This window comes from Chanodichthys erythropterus, chromosome 14 (assembly GCF_024489055.1).
Source record: "Chanodichthys erythropterus isolate Z2021 chromosome 14, ASM2448905v1, whole genome shotgun sequence".
NCBI lineage: Eukaryota > Metazoa > Chordata > Actinopteri > Cypriniformes > Xenocyprididae > Chanodichthys > Chanodichthys erythropterus.
The window spans coordinates 18,268,753-18,285,572 of record NC_090234.1 but is presented as its reverse complement, the minus strand read 5'-3'; the positions used below and the strand labels follow the sequence as shown (position 1 = coordinate 18,285,572).

Sequence of the window (16,820 nt, the reverse complement as noted above, 5' to 3'; positions counted from 1 at the left end):
ATTGATGAGCCCCTAAGTTGTAACTTAAGAACTAGAAAAGGATCTGTGTTTTTCTCCTTGACATATTCTGGAAATTCTGCAACTGCAAGTATTTCTTTCCCATGTGCCCTTGCTCCTCTGTTTGTTTTGGGATCTCAGTGGCCTAATTCTGTCCCGCACTTACAGGTTATGCCACCCCACAGGCTGACTGGAAATCCAGCCGTGAAAGAGAAGGGCTGATCCCAGACCCCCTCGTGTTCCCGCAGCTGCGCCCCTCCCTGTCCCCATGGCGACAGGAGGCCATGCCCCCGAGACAGATGTGTTGATCAACCTGCATCAGGTGAGAGATGTTAAGACCCTGCCTGTTGTTTTTGTGTTGGTTTGTGAGTTTTAGATATACTGCTTTAGGCTTTTTAAACACTTAAATGGATAGTTCATCCAACAATGAAAATTCTGTCATCATTTACTCACCCTCAGGTTGTTCCAGACCTGAATAAATTCCTTTGTTCTGTTGAACACAAAGGAAGATATTTTGAAGAAAGTTTGTAACCAGGCTGCTTTGGTGGCACCATTGACTTCCATAGTAAAAATATTCTATGGAAGTCAATAGTGCCCCAGAACTGTCCAGTTTCCCACATTCTTCAAAATATCTTCCTTAAATAATGACAGAATTTTCATTTTTGGTTGAACTATCCCTTTAAAGCCTGTTCACACCAAGAATAATAAAGATAACTGTCTTAGCGTCCACACCATCGGATGATATTGTTTATTCTAAGGGTGTGCTTGTCTGTCACTTTAAATGCTCAAGCTTGTTACAGCAGAATGGATTCTGATTGGCTGACATTCTGAAAGTGATTCCAAAGATATTGTTTCTCTGTGCCTTTATTGTGATCACTGTGGTGTGATCTCTGCTATTATTTAATATTGAGAATGATTTTTAGAACTATATCTTTATCGTTATCTTTAAAGTTATCATCCTTGGTGTGAACGGGCCTTTAAAAATAAAGGCTCTGAGGGGGTTTTGCAGTGATGCCACAGAAGGCCCATTTTGGATTCCATAAGTTCTTAAAAAGAACAATTTTTTTCTTAGCGAAGAAGATTTTTGATAATCCACTATAAAGAACATTTTGTGGAATGGGAAGCTTCTATGGATGTTAAAGGTTCTTCATGGATCCATAAATGCCACAAAGAATGTTAAGAGTGTACACAAATCTCAGGTCTGCAGTGCATGTTGATACTGTGGTGTTACTAAGCAGATGCACAGCTGCAAGCACTGAGCCTATTTTTGCATTGCATGCTCAGCATAAAAATGGTGAAAATGCGCTATAAATCATTAAAAAACCTATTTTGCACCTTTTCACAAGATGTAATATAAGTCTCTGGTGTCCCCAGAATGTTTCTGTGAGAGACTGATATTTATGTTTTGAAGTCATGCGCCCTCTAGCGGGCGTAAAAATAATGACAGTGTCGTTTTACGTCTGTCGTCATGAAATGACATATGACTGTTATTACCAATCAAAATGCCTGTTCATTTAAATGCAATGTGTGGACCTTTTGCACCATTTCTCCTATTTCAATTAAGCAAAACTATTTTTTTTTATTAACGACTACACCCATCCCCATCCCTAAACCTAACCTTAGTGATTTATAGTTCATACACACTTTATGAGCACATGTGTTCCCTGGGATCGAACCCACGATCGCATGATCACATGATTACATATTTTTATTGCAATGCTCTGCCAGTTGAGCTATGCGAAATATGACGCAGATAAAAGGGAACAATACATAAAATGAAAATGTCCTGTTGTCGATAGGGGTGCAATTTTAGCAAACGCTCCTATGGGTTGTATTTCATGAATTAAAATGAAAGTATCCTGTTGTCCATTGGTGCGGCACTTTAGTAAACGCTCCTATGGGTCGTATTTCAGGGAAGTGACAAATGACCTACTGTATATGGTCGTATTGGTTGGAGAACATGTTGGTCTGTGAAGTTTCAACTCAAAATACCCCACAGATCATTTATTATAGCTTGTCAAATTTGCCTCTATTTGGGTGTGAGCAAAAACATGGCATTTTTGTGTGTGTCCCTTTAAATGCAAATGAGCTGCTGCTCCCGGCCCCCTTCCCAGAAGAGGGCGGAGCTTTAACAGCTCACTCTTCAGTTGCTCAACAACAACAAAGCTGGAGAATCTCACGCAGCCAAAATGAGGATTGTGAGTAACGGTGTTCAGCCTTACATTGTTCAAAACAGAGTCGACACTGATGGAGAGACTCAGGAAGAAGTTACAACTTTTAGAATGAAACTGGACATTTCTGAATGGTTAGTGGATAAATTTATGTAGTTGCTGTGGAGTTGATTCAACTCATCACCTAGCATGTGCCGTCATGTTCATCTTTTGTGCAAATCCAGTGTTGACCTTAGTTTGTGAAGTAGTCTGGCGTACAATGACGGCATGACAACAACACTCTACTACAACAACTCTTCCTCTTCTCTAAAGCAGCCCAACATGGCCTCACCCCCTTTGATGTGTGTTGTCTGGGGCAGGGTTTATGTAAATTTTGAGGTTTGTGATGCAGGGGCGGATCTACCGGGGTGGCACAGGGTGAAAACTGCCACCCCAAAATTATCAGAGAATAAAATATAAATGTTAGCAGTGTTTCAAGTACTACTGCTTTTCAGCAGCGGCGCTTCAATGTGATGACATAAAAAAAAGACAGCGTGTTGCAAAATAATGGCAAGAAAACACGTCTTTCAATAAGCTGCGTGACGGTTGCACGCACACGCAGTGCGCCCAATGTAGTCAGCTTCATTAACAAATTACTCTTATGAACTGGTTCTTTGGGAGTCAAAAATGCACAGCGCAGCCAAGTTCACTCATGAATTGTTTTCCTTTTGTTTGTGAATCGGAAAAATACTGCTTCTCGGCTAACTCAGAAGTCCTTGAATTTTCGTAATTTTTTACGAGCTAATTCACCGACCGCCCGCTCCAATTTCATCATGGATAAAGGGCTTTTTGCCATCCGACGAAACGGTAACATGAAATCAATAAGAAGATCCCGATCACAGAAACTAGTTAGGTAAGAATCTAAATGTATTTTAGCTTTTCTCGATTGCTAACACATTATAAGGGATTCAGTTGGCCCAGTTTCCAAAACCATTCGCTCAGTTCTCAAAACAAAGACACATTTCTCAAAATGTTTAACAATGACTACATTAGATAGCAAAACTGATGAGACACACCAGTCAAAATCTGAGAGACAGATGAATGAATAATTTACAGGGGTTTTAAACTTACACAGTACCAGTACTTTAGGTGAGGGAAATTTCACTATGTGAACACTTGTGATTGTCAATTTTCTCTGTAGCCATTTGTTATACTGTATTTTGCAGAACTGAGAAATGAATGTCTTGTGTCAGAAGACCAATACACTGCTATAGTACCTTATATACTGTAATAAAATTTGGCCAAATGTGCAGAGGATGCTGAATTTAGTTTTACCGTAATTGACAGTATACTGTATTGTGGTGTATACCAAGTTCATTTATATCTACTGCCAGATCAATTTACAATAATAAAAAAAATCATTGCTGTATTTTACTGTACCTGTAAATTTATGTTTGTATAGTGTAGTAGATTGAGCTGCAACATAATTCCTGAATCCCAGTAAGCTGTATTTTTGTTACAGTGTTACATGAATTGATCTCACTAGTGTTCACTGGGCAGTGCAGTAGTCTGTGTATATTTGTTAAGTTTTGTGTGTCATCTGAGGCCAAAGTTTGATTTTGTCAGACAAAAATAAGTTTTTAACTAAAACATTTTATTGTGACCTGGAAGTTTAAGGTTTGTACAAGTTGGTGTTTAAAAAACATAAATAGTTTGGTCAGTTTGGCCAGAATATAGATGTTCTGGGTGATTGCTAAAGTATTGCTAGCTTGCTGCAATTGCTGGGGTGTTGCTAGAGTATGTAGTTTGATAGGGTGTTCTGGGTGAACACACACAGACATTCCCACCTCTGTTAATAACAGAAACTCAAAAATTGTTTGCAAAAAAAACAAGTTTTTGTTGTTCTTTAACTTAAAAAGCGATTTCTGTAAAAGAAAATATCTCCCTTTGTATTGAACTTTGAGTGTCGTAACTTTGCAGATGTTGTTTATGTTCAAACAGCAACATTACACACTAACTAAAGTTAAACAAGTAAAATCATAATCAAGGCCCACTTTATCAACACAGTAGGCGTTTCTCAATACCAAGTACGTGAAGTTTGGACTTGCGTCCTTGGTAGTTCAGACTTGTTAAGTTCGACTCAAGAGAACGGACTCCCAAGGACGCGAGGACACAAGTCCGGTGACTTTGCAAATGGTACAGCAGCATACTTGATTGCGTCACTCAGCTCGCTCTGGCTACTCCGGTTATCTCTGTATGTATATTTTCGGCAACAATAAAATGAAATAAGAGATTAAAGACATCGGAGCCAGCGGCAAACGTCAGAAGGATTAGCCAAGGTAAGGCTGTTCTTGGCGGGTAGATGAGCGCTGAGCACTCGGTTATCGCCTGGATCTCACAACTCCGCCAACATCAGATAAAATTTTCAAATAGGTGCTATCTTTATCAATAAACCACAGATCTGAGCTTTAAACTAGTACATTCTCGCCTGAAAAACTCTTAAAACTACATTTCATCACATAAAAACAGTAATGCGCGGGTTTTCTCCTTTACTATTGACGCTTAGTGCTGGTTAGTGCAAGATGTATTCTGGGATACCTGACTGTCTCAAGTCTGCACAAGTCTCCTCTTGATGCATCCTCGATAAAAGGGGCGGATCAAGAACACATCCGGGGATTTGAACTGTACTTGGCTAGATGCGAACTTTGAATTGGAACTGTACTTGGGCAGCGATTGATGACGTTTCACAAGTCCAGAAGAACACAAGTAAAGACAAGAACGCATATTGAGAAACGGCTAGTGTTTTACAGTACACACTTTAAAAAAGCAATATAGAATAGAGTAAACTACTCACATACTGTTTGAAAAAAATCTTCTCTGTTCCACATGTAGTGACAGATGCACACAAACACTTTCTATTCAGTAAATAGGACTTAATCAATATCTTTCAAGCAACAAGTTTGGGTGTTTTTTTGATTTATTACCATTTTGGATGAAAAATGTTATATATTCTAAAGGTGTGTTCAATGAATATATAAGTATTATTAAAAATACTTTTATAATGCATCATTAAGGCGTTAAGTAAAGTGTTACCAAAGATTTTTGAAAAATGTCTAATTGTTTTTTGTCCATGCAATGAAAGTCAATGGGGTTAAAGTTGTTTGGACATATATTCAAAGCTGAATTTTCAGCATCATTAGTCCAGTCTTTACTGTCCCATGATACTTCAGAAATCATTCTAATATGCTAATTTGCTGCTTCAGAAACATTTCTTATTATTATCAATGCTGAAAACAGTGATGCTGCTTCATATTTTTGTGGAAAATACATGGTAAGAAGACTTAAATATGTGGAATTGCAAATGGTTTCCATGTGGTTTCCTGAGCAACGGCAGGTTTGGTGCTGGTGGCGCAGTGCCAAGCAGGGAGGAGCAGGTGCTGGGTTACATGTGATGGCTGGACACCCGGGCCGTACACAGGACAATAGTATCAGTCTGACCTCCGTCTCGTTTGACACTTGGGATGCAGGGATCTCAGTCAGTGTGTGTACATCTGAATGGCCCTTTTTGTGGTTGCCTGCATCTTATGTGTTTTTTTGTAGTGTGTGAAAGCCAATTTTTTATCAAATTGTGCAGTTATATTTAAGCCAAATAAACAGTTTCTCTCATATTTGACTTTTTTTTGTTGTTGTTGAATTAATCACACACAGTCAGAGCAGTAGAACAGTACAGAAAAAAGGCTGTGTATCTACACATTCATCTGTCAACCTTCATCACATTTCTGTTGCTTACAATTATGCAACCCAGTATATTGAAATAAAAAATGAAGGCTGACTGTAACTGAGAAAATCTGTTATGTTGACAGAAGTGTAAAAGAAATTCTTCATCTTTTGTATCGTATTCAGGCTCTTTAATAATGAGACGTTCTGCTGTTGCTTCTGCAGCTGTTCAGTTTGTACTTGCCCCTGCAAAATTTAAACAATTTCACCAATATTTTGATCCATTATTCAGAAAATACAATTGATTTTTAATAACACTTTAGTCAACAACATTGTAATATGTTTTGTATTTCTCCACTTATGTAATTTAGTTTTTTTCATTAAACATTTTCTTTACAAGGAAAATATTTACTTTTTTTTTTTTCAATTTATTTTTGCAATAACAACTGGAAAAATAACTGTTTTTAAGGAACTTCCTGGCAGCTATTAGTCAAACAAACAGACACATGTGGTTTATACAGACACATTCAATTATTTTTTTGATACTTTTCCCTTTAATCTAAGCAATGACATTCCTATCCATATATAAACAGCAGAGCAAATGAGACCTTTTTGGACCTTGAGACCACCTGCAGTAAAACTAGAGCCATTACTGATAGTTTACATGTTCTTAGATGTAAGCATATGCAATCAGGGCCGGTGTTTTAAAAGAACTGCCTCATCAGAGGCATTTTGAGATGTGCTAATTGGTTGATGTTCAGCGTCGTCCTGTGGTTCTGTCAGCTCAGCCTCTCTTATTGATGTCAGTCTTTCAAAGGGCTTTCAGAGGGGGAGGCACATGACAACGTCTGGCATAAAGCTCTCTGATATTAGAGAAAAACACAGTAATGATTTTTCAAAACGATTATTTAGTTTCAATTAGTTTAGTAATAAAATATATGAAATTAATAATTATTACTTTAGTATTTAATGACCATATTCCACCTTCTCGTTTAACCTTCTACTAGCTGCTGCTCCCCGCCCCCTTTCCAGAAGAGGGCGGAGCTTTAACAGCTCACGCTTCGGTTGCTCAACAACAACAAAGCTGGAGAATCTCACGCAGCCAAACTGAGGATTGTCAGTAACGGTGTTCAGCCTTGCAGTGTTCAAACCGGAGTCAGACACTGATGGAGAGACTCAGGAAGAAGTTACAACCTTTAGAATACAACTGGATGTTTCTGAATGGTTAGTGGATAAATTTATGTAGTTGCTGTGGAGTTGATTCAACTCATCCACTAGCTTGTGCCGTCATGTTAATCTTTTGTGCAAATCCAGCATTGAATTGACTCTTGTTTGTGAAGCAGTATGGCGTAAAATAACGGAAACAACACTCTACTACAACAACTCTTCCTCTTCCCTAAAACAGCCCAACACGGCCTCACCCCCTTTGTGGTGTGTTCACAGAGGCAGGGTTTATGTAAATTTTAGGGTTTATAATTTCACCAACCCGGGAAGAAGCTTGTTGTAGCCCCTACCAGCCGTTTGTTAAAAAGCGATTTCTGTAAAAGAAAATATCTCCCTTTGCAGTGAACTTTGAGCGGCGTAACTTTGCAGATGTTGTTTATGCTCAAACAGCAACATTACACACTAACTAAGGTTAAAAAAGTGAAGTCATAATCAAGGACCCCTTTAACAATAAGTTGTTGGGCACACGCTTAATTGAGAATTGATGCCACCGGCCAAAAAAAAAAAAGTCTTGCATAAAGGGCACTTATCTAATCATAGGCCAAAAGGGCAGGTGCTTGAGCACCGCTTGAGGTCTATCTGTGCATGTGTCAGAGAAAGAGAGATGGATTAGAGACATTACAAAACAGAAAAGGTCAGAGGAATATCACTGGAAAATGAAGGGTTATGATGATCAGGCAAGCGCTTCAGGACCCGCGTTAGTATGCAGTGGGTACGGAAAGTATTCAGACCCCCTTAAATTTTTCACTCTTTGTTATATTGCAGCCATTTGCTAAAATCATTTAAGTATTTTTTTTCCTTCATTAATGTACACACAGCACCCCATATTGACAGAAAAACACAGAACTGTTGACATTTTTGCAGATTTATTAAAAAAGAAAAACTAAAATATCACATGGTCCTAAGTATTTGCTGTGACACGCATATATTTAACTCAGGTGCTGGCCATTTCTTCTGATCATCCTTGAGATGGTTCTACACCTTCATTTGAGTCCAGCTGTGTTTGATTATACTGATTGGACTTGATTAGGAAAGCCACACACCTGTCTATATAACACCTTACAGCTCACAGTGCATGTCAGAGCAAATGAGAATCATGAGGTCAAAGGAACTGCCTGAAGAGCTCAGAGACAGAATTGTGGCAAGACACAGATCTGGCCAAGGTTACAAAAAAAAATTCTGCTGCACTTAAGGTTCCTAAGAGCACAGTGGCCTCCATAATCCTTAAATGGAAGACGTTTGGGATGACCAGAACCCTTCCTAGAGCTGGCGGTCTGGCCTAACTGAGCTATAGGGGGAGAAGAGCCTTGGTGAGAGAGGTAAAGAAGAACCCAAAGATCACTGTGGCTGAGCTCCAGAGATGCAGTCGGGAGATGGGAGAAAGTTGTAGAAAGTCAACCATCACTGCAGCCCTCCACCAGTCGGGGCTTTATGGCAGAGTAGCCCGACGGAAGTGCAAGACACATGAAGGGCAAGACACCATCTTGGAGTCCTTCAGGTGTTTTTTAGCAAACTCCATGCAGGCTTTCATGTGTCTTGCACTGAGGAGAGGCTTCCGTCGGGCCACTCTGCCATAAAGACCCAACTGGTGGAGGGCTGCAGTGATGGTTGACTTTCTACAATTTTCTACAAAATGGACACCAAGGTTGTGTTGTTTCTCCTCCATACGTGAGTAACATTGGCTCTGCTATGTTTCACAGAACCAAGATATGCTATTGTTGTAATGTTAGCTATTTTGTTAGCTAGTTTGTCTGTGACTAACAACCAACTTATGTTTGTTTAAACTCTTCCTGGTTGTTCATTTGTCATCTTCACTTTATGATATGATATAGAGACATCCATTCTTGCATTTTGTGTTCATGCATTTGGGGGATGGAGCGATGAAGGGAGGGTTGTGTTTGGGTTGATTTCAAATATCAAATATATTGTCCGACCTGTACATGCACACTCAGTGGATGGTAGATCTGACTGGATTACCTCCGGTTGAGTGGCCTGACATCTACAGAGAAACCAAGCATGTATAGTAAAGAGAAATTGAGGGCATATACATCTTTAGTTGTACGACTAACAAAGTTAGCTAACTTATGCGCTAAAAAAGTTAGTGTTACATGAGAAATCACTTGTTCCCCAATTTCTGATAAGGTGGGCATGCATGGGAAATCTTTAGACACGCAACCAAACCATAATCCATACTAACAAAAGACAATAGTTTATTTAACCTTTACTGATATGAAATTTGCACTGCAAACACAAGCTTTTTTTATGACCATTTCTGTCCAGTCCACTCGTTTTATTGCGTTTAACCACAGATGTCATTGTTTTTTCTTTTCTGCAGTGGCAGCAGGTATTCGAAGAAAAAAATTCAAATTGGGGCCTGTGACGTACAGTGCAAGACTAAGTTTTATATAACATCTGTTTAACTTATAACATGAAAGTAAGGTTAATAATATAACTTAGAGAACAAAATTTTCAGTTTTACTGAAATTAGGGTGATGCAAAAATGAGTACACCCCACTGAAAGTATCTGGAACAAAGCTAAATTTTAGACTACAAATGTCTAATTTAACAAGAATTCAACCACAGGTGAGTCTAATTATTCATTACACTGGTGTCCAGCAGACAGTTGGCTATAAAAGGGTTTTAAAACCCCTTCCCATTTCATGCTGTCAGCAATGGCACCACATGGAAGAGAAATGTCACAAGACCTGAGAAAGAAAATAATTTCTTTACACCAGAAAGGTGAAGGCTACAAGAAGATCAGCAAAGCTTTACTTATCAGTCAGAATAATGTAGCAAAAGTGGTACAAAAATTTTAAAAAGATGGAACTGCAACCATCTCACAGAGACGTCCAGGTCGTCCACGGAAGTTAACACCTCCACAGGAGCGTCTTCTGATGACAAGGGTTGAAGAAAATCGGCATGCAAGTTCACTGCAGTTATCTAAAGAAGTAGAAAACCAAGCTATTACTTCCCCTGACACAATACGGCTTACACTGCAGAGGAATGGCATGCATGGGTGCTGTCCACAAAAGAAGCCTCTCCTAAAGCCCAGGCACAAAAAATTCCGCCTAGAGTTTGCCAGGGCCTCTGCTGACAAAGATGAAGACTACTGGGACTCTATACTCTGGAGTGAAGAAACCAAGATAAATGTTTTTGGAACTGATGGCTTCACAACTGTATGGTGTCACAAAGGTGAGGAATACATTAAACATCATGGAGGCCATGCAAAATACTAGATGTAGTAGTTTTTGTTGTGGGTTGTACTCATTTTTGCATCACCCTAATTTGAAAAAAATTTGTTATTTACGTTATATTAACCTTACTTTCATGTTAAAAGTTTAACAGATGTTATATTGAACTTAGTCTTGTCAACATTTTTGAAATTGTTTTTGTATTCATTGAGATATTGTTTAAAATGTTACTTTTCAAAGGGGGTGTACTCATTTACGCTGAGCACTGTAATTGTGATGTCGGCACTAAAAAAAGGTCTATACTTCTTCCTTTAAATTTTTGCATGGTGGCTGGTTTCTGAAAACTCTATAAATGTTTCTGCGTAATATATTAATCTTTCTTATTGCAGAATTGTACACAAGTTCATAGTGAGTCATTTTAGCAGCTCAGTTTCAATAAATTCTCTTTTTGGGTAGGAGGTTTTGAGTTACAGTTTAGAATTACATGTTTCATAGCACAAAGAACTCTCACAAGATTAGGGAAAATTAGATTCCAAATGACATGAGCTCTTTAAATACATCATCATACAAAAGGAACATACCCTTATTAGTGCCCATACATGGAGCCTCACCAGAATTTAGGGCCTGTTTCCATGAACTCTGCTGACATATTGTGAGTAAGTGTTTTAGGCAGCAATCTGCTCACCATGGCATCAGATACCAGATTAATTGCCTGGTGTCGACCTGCATGCGGATGGCCATTTGGCATGTTGTGCCTGCGCTGTAGAGATCGTCCTATCATGTTTCAGCAAAGAGAATTGAATGTTTAGTAATAAAATAGTGTGCAGGAGACATTGTATCGCAGCCCAGACAAAAGCAACATGTTAATGCTGCACACTTTTTACTTGTTTTCTAAAGCAATAATCAGCATTCCGTATGTTGATGCAGACTTCCCACAAGCAGCACCTCCTCTTTGAATTGACAAAAATCAACACAGAATGAGGAAATCAATAGTGGTAAACGAGAGGATTTGGCCAGACTGAGTAAACAGAAAGTGTTCGGTGATTGATGCGCTGATGTTTCAGTCCAGCCCAGAACTGCACGCTGATTTCCCACTCCCAAATATTTGACCAAGTGTTATTTATACTTCCCATAAAATCTAGTGGCAGCAGGACACACACTTCTGCATGCACACTGCTGCTCAATGTGGTTTATGAACTTTTTTTTTTTTTTTAAACAGAGTTGTCCTGTGGATGATGGCCATAAGTAGAAATAAATTATATACCTTAATTTTAGCTGACTTCAGTATGAACAGACAGGACAGACAGAATTTATGTGATTTTGAAATCAAATTCAATATTTGTCAAAATTGTGTGCTTGATAAGTATCTTACGCTCACCAAGGCTGCATTTATTTGATCAAACTACAATAAAAACGATAATATTGTGAAATATTATTACAATTTAAAAGATCGGTTTTCTATTTTAATATATTTAAAATGTCATTTATTCCAGCAATGCAAAGCAGAATTTTCAGCATCATTACTCCAGTCTTCAGTGTCACATGATCCTTCAGAAATCATTCTAATATACTGATTCACTGCTCAATTATTAATAATGCTTCTCTTATTATATGATGGCTGTCAATTGACAGTTAAAGTAATTAATTGCAATTGATCACATTTTTTTGTAGTTAATGTTTTTTTTTTTTTTACATTTATAGTTAATACTTACGGAGCCCCGCACATAACATGTAGACATAAACATATATTTTGTCTACAAAGTAAAAATTCGTTCTCTGGTTTTAGTAAATCATTGCCATTTTTTTCACTTGTTTTAGTTAAATCATGGCCATGAATTAAGAATTCGTTCCCATGGCTGATTCGTTCCCTTGTTTTGATTTATACAGTAGAGAGTTCAACACGTGCAACTGAAAAAAACTGCAAAAAGGAAACTGCAGATACTCACAGTGCAACCAAATTTGCCAAAAAAATCTTCTTTTTTTCTATTTTTGTTATGTGCAAGGTTCTGTAAAAACGTACAAGTCAACATGAAATCAAAATCCATCCTATTTTCAATGCATGTTACTATTCTTATTGTGCAGGATTCACAATGTTTTAATCCAAATATGGAGCAACATTTCCTGTTGACTTTAAGGGAAGAAAACAAAATAACAAGTGACAGACAGGATGCGGTAGATTTATGCAACAATGCTCTTCTCTCATTTGTAACACAGATTCTATGCAGTACTTCCCAAATACACTGACAAATAAGAAATGCAATGACAAATAAAACTGTTCAAAACCAGTCAGCCTGAATTTACGCGTCTGCATTGCAGTCCAGAAGAGTGAGTTAGAAATGCTCCCTCACCCTATATAGACAAATGTGTGAAGTTTTCCTGTGAATGGAGGAGTGTGAGCCAGTAAGTTTCTTGCTCCAAACTGTTGAACTCACTTGAAAAAGGACAGAACATTTAATAAATAGTGTATTATAGCTGCACAGTGTCTCCATTGACACACATGAATTGGCCCTGACAGCATATACACAATACTGTTTTTGTAATAGATTTTTTTATACCTTTCCCTCTTTTTTTGTATTTAAATGAGCATTTATTACAACAAGATCTTTTGTGTATTGATACCTTTAACTACACATTGTCAAAAACATCCAGTCAAAAAGTGAGTCAGACTAATTCAGTCATTCATTATGACTCACACTTTGTGATTTTATCTGAATAATAGAATGTTGTCTGTTTATTATTTGCCCAGTTTTTACAATATGGGTAAAGTATAATTTCTTTTGCCCATGGCACTGTAAATAATAATAAAAAAAAGTTAACTGTAAATTTTTTATCCCAGAATTCTGACTTTTTTTGAGATATAAACTCACAGTTGTGAGTTGTAAAATCTGCATTGCAAGAGGAATTGCGAGATAAAAAGTAATTACCTTTTTATTTTTTATCCCATAAGCTTCCATAAGTAACACATTGAATTAAACATGAAATAAAAAAAAGAAAAAAAAGAAAAATAGTTTTTGTCATGGCAGATCAGTGATGAGATGTTGTTTGTTTATGTTTCCTGAACATACATGCACATTTTCCCAAGCCTTATTGTGTTATATAAGAGAGCGAAATAAGAGATGAGATCCTAGCATAGGGTGGACTATCCCTGGAATAGATGTCTGGCCCTAATCGGTCCCCTGAGGACCCCACTAGACGCTGCTTTATCAGTGTTTACACTGTACAGGGTCGAGGATAGACGGATCTCTCTATTCTCAGTGGTCTGAGCTCATGGTTGTCATGGCGACAATGATCTCATAACACCATTTTCAGCTGGGGTAACCGCCACCCCTCAATCCTGATGCCACCTGTTCAGGTTGGGAGGGGCAACATTGATCTGCTTCTTAAAAATTTACAGCATGTGGTTTACTGTACAAAAAAATATGGATGGTAATTATTCACCACATGCTCAATTAGATGACTTGTAAACAGACTTTAATGCTCGAACAGACTGATGCATAATAGAATTAGATTTGTACATAATTCATAATTCTAGATAATTAAATCACTAAGAAGAGGCTGAAAATTGACTTTCTTATTGCAAAACCACTTAATTCGTTTTCCTAAATGATACTTGCAGTAACAATTAATCTTAATGATATACTATTTTTTTTAATTTCATTTTTTTTACTTTTAGTAGCATATTTATATAAATAGTTAGCTCATATTTATGTAAATTTGAGTCTCATGAATCCTAAGTACACATAAAATGATAAGTTTGAGACTAATTTGCAGTGTTATTTTAATATTAGTTATGTACTATTATAGTATGTATCAATATTTTGTATCAGCTTTTATTTTTAGATTTTCATTTTAGTATAAATGTTAGTAATTTTAAAAAGTTTTTTTGCAGAAGAAAAATGTGTTGTCTATTTATTGATTTTATATAATTTTGGAGCACCTCATCTTTATCTCTCAGCAGATTTAGTCTCAATAAAGTTCTCAACTAAATACATTTACTGTATATAAAATAAACCGTTTACATAATTTATTTTGCTGTCACTGTATATTATGTTAGTGATTTTTACAGTTCCCGTATTAAAAATAAATAAATAAATATTCAAAGGCTCTCCATTTCCAAATCTATCTTCATCGCTTCAGAAACATAGATACATTTGACCTGCTATTGACACATATTTGAAATACTGGAGAGAAGGAAGCAGGCCTTTTTTGCCTGTATTTACCTCTCTGTTCAAAAACGTGTGATGAAATATTTTTCCATAGTGACGGTGAGTCATCGCTGGTACTGTGGAAAAGGGCAGATGCTGGGAATCCTGTCGTAGTGTGCTAGTGAAATGCCAGCAGTGAGCTGGATGATCTGGTGTTTTTAAGGAGAGGAAGGTGTCTCTGCCTGCAGCTCTTTAATGACGCTAATGGAGTTGTTTATAAGCCGATGACTCACGATAACAAGGATAAACAAAACATCTCATTTGCATCATTCTCATCTCCCATCACTCCTTGGCAGCATCTGTGAAACAGCAACAGTCTCTTATCAAGCTCGTCTCTTAGAGCAGCTCGTTTCTGCTCTCTGCTGAGGTATTTGAGCTGCAAGGCTAGGCAAGTTTATTTATATAGCATGTTTCATACACAAAATTCTTTGTATTATTAGTTTTGATGAAACACAGTGCTTCATGGGATTGGTCTTTATTCCCTGATGTTATGTATACAGTCGTGTATCTGTCTTGTTTTCAGTTGTCTAGGCCCTATAGTCTTTCTATCACTACAGGCCACAGGTATGTTAAGTTGTGAATGTCACTGCTGTTGTAGGGAGACCCGACACATCACTGAGAGCATCAGTAGTGCTCATGGGACATGCTGTTTTTTGTTAATCCAAGCTAGATAGAGAATGGTGGATGATTTGACATTGTGGCTGAGGCTAAAGATCTGTCGCAACACTAGAATTTCAGTAGTCATCAGGAAACTCAAAAAAATTAACTTCAGCACGTATATATAATTTTTATTTTGTCGTTTTTGAATTTGATTGGCTGAGAGCCGTACAGTATTCTAGTGATAACAGCACTCCTAGCCTTTCACCATTTCACCATCACTCCACTTGAAGCAACTGTCATGGCAAATCCAACATATGTTTTACAAATACTACAACTGTTGTACCACAAACTGTAGTTTTAAGAGTTTTTTAGGTGAGAATATAGTTGTTTAGACCTGAAATATGTAACTCATTTTAAATCATAGCACCTATTTTACAATTTGTTTAGATGTTTTTGGATATGTGAGCTCCAGGCCGTCAGCAGCCCTTCAGTGCTCGTGTACCCGCAGAGAACTGCTTCATCTCGGCCAGTGCTTTGGGGATTTGCCGCTGGCTCTTATAGTGGTTAAACATGAGATATAATTCATTTTGTGTACATAAAATGGGCAATCTTTTGCCTTATTAATCCATTATTTGTTCCTGAGAAAATCTAATTGAGCTATGTTAAATTTAATAATTTATTATTAAAGGGTTAATTCACCCAAAAATGAAAATAATGCCATTTATTACTCACCCTTATGCCGTTCCACACCCGTAATACCTCCGTTAATCTTCGGAACACAAATTAAGATATTTTAGTTGAAATCCGATGGCTCCGTGAGGCCTCCATAGGGAGCAATGAAATTTCCTCTCTCAAGATCCAATAATGTATTAAAAACATATTTAAATCAGTTCATGTGAGTACAGTGGTTCAATATTAATATTATAAAGCGACGAGAAGATTTTTGGTGCGCCAATAAAAAATAAAATAAAAAATAACAAATTATATAGTGATGACCAATTTCAAAACACTGCTTCAAGAAGCTTTGGAGCGTTATCAATCAGTGTATCGAATCAGCGTTTTGGAACAACAAAGTCACGTGATTTCAGCAGTTTGGCGGTTTGACACACGATCCGAATCATGATTTGACACACAGATTCATTATGCTCCGAAGCTTCCTGAAGCAGTGTTTTGAAATTGGTCATCACTATATAATTCGTTATTTTGTTTTTGTTTTTGATGCACCAAAAATATTCTTGTCGCTTTATAATATTAATATTGAGCCACTGTACTCACATGAACTGATTTAAATATGTTTTTAGTACATTAATGGATCTTGAGAGAGAAAGCGTCCATTGCTCCCTATGAAGGCCTCACGGAGCCATCGGATTTCAACAAAAATATCTTAATTTGTGTTCCGAAGATTAACGAAGGTCTTAAGGGTGTGGAACGGCATGAGGGGGGACATTCTAAAACGCTTAACGTGAAAAAGGCTTAACGTGGCTTAATGTACTAAGACAGTGATTTTAACAGACCAAACTCTCTAAATATCATTATAATAAAGTATACTATGTGCAAAAAATCAGATGAGCCCAAAATATGACCTTAACGCGTTTTATAACACGTTAAGCTTTTTTCTCCCATAGAAAACCGTTATAAGAAAAAGCTTAACGCGTTAAGATCATATTTTGGGCTCATCTGATTTTTTGCAAATAGTCTTAGTACATTAAGCCACGTTAGGCCTTTTTCACGTTAAG

General features: G+C 37.4%; 1 protein-coding gene across 1 annotated transcript in view; it reads left to right on the top strand.

Moving 5' to 3' along the window:
• The first annotated feature begins 265 nt into the window (after positions 1–265).
• Positions 266–16,820, top strand: part of slc4a3 (solute carrier family 4 member 3) — an 89,549-nt gene continuing 72,994 nt past the window's right edge. Inside the window, exon 1 of the mRNA XM_067410450.1 lies at positions 266–319. Coding sequence (XP_067266551.1) covers positions 266–319 — 54 coding nt within the window. The remainder of the gene's footprint in view (positions 320–16,820) is intronic.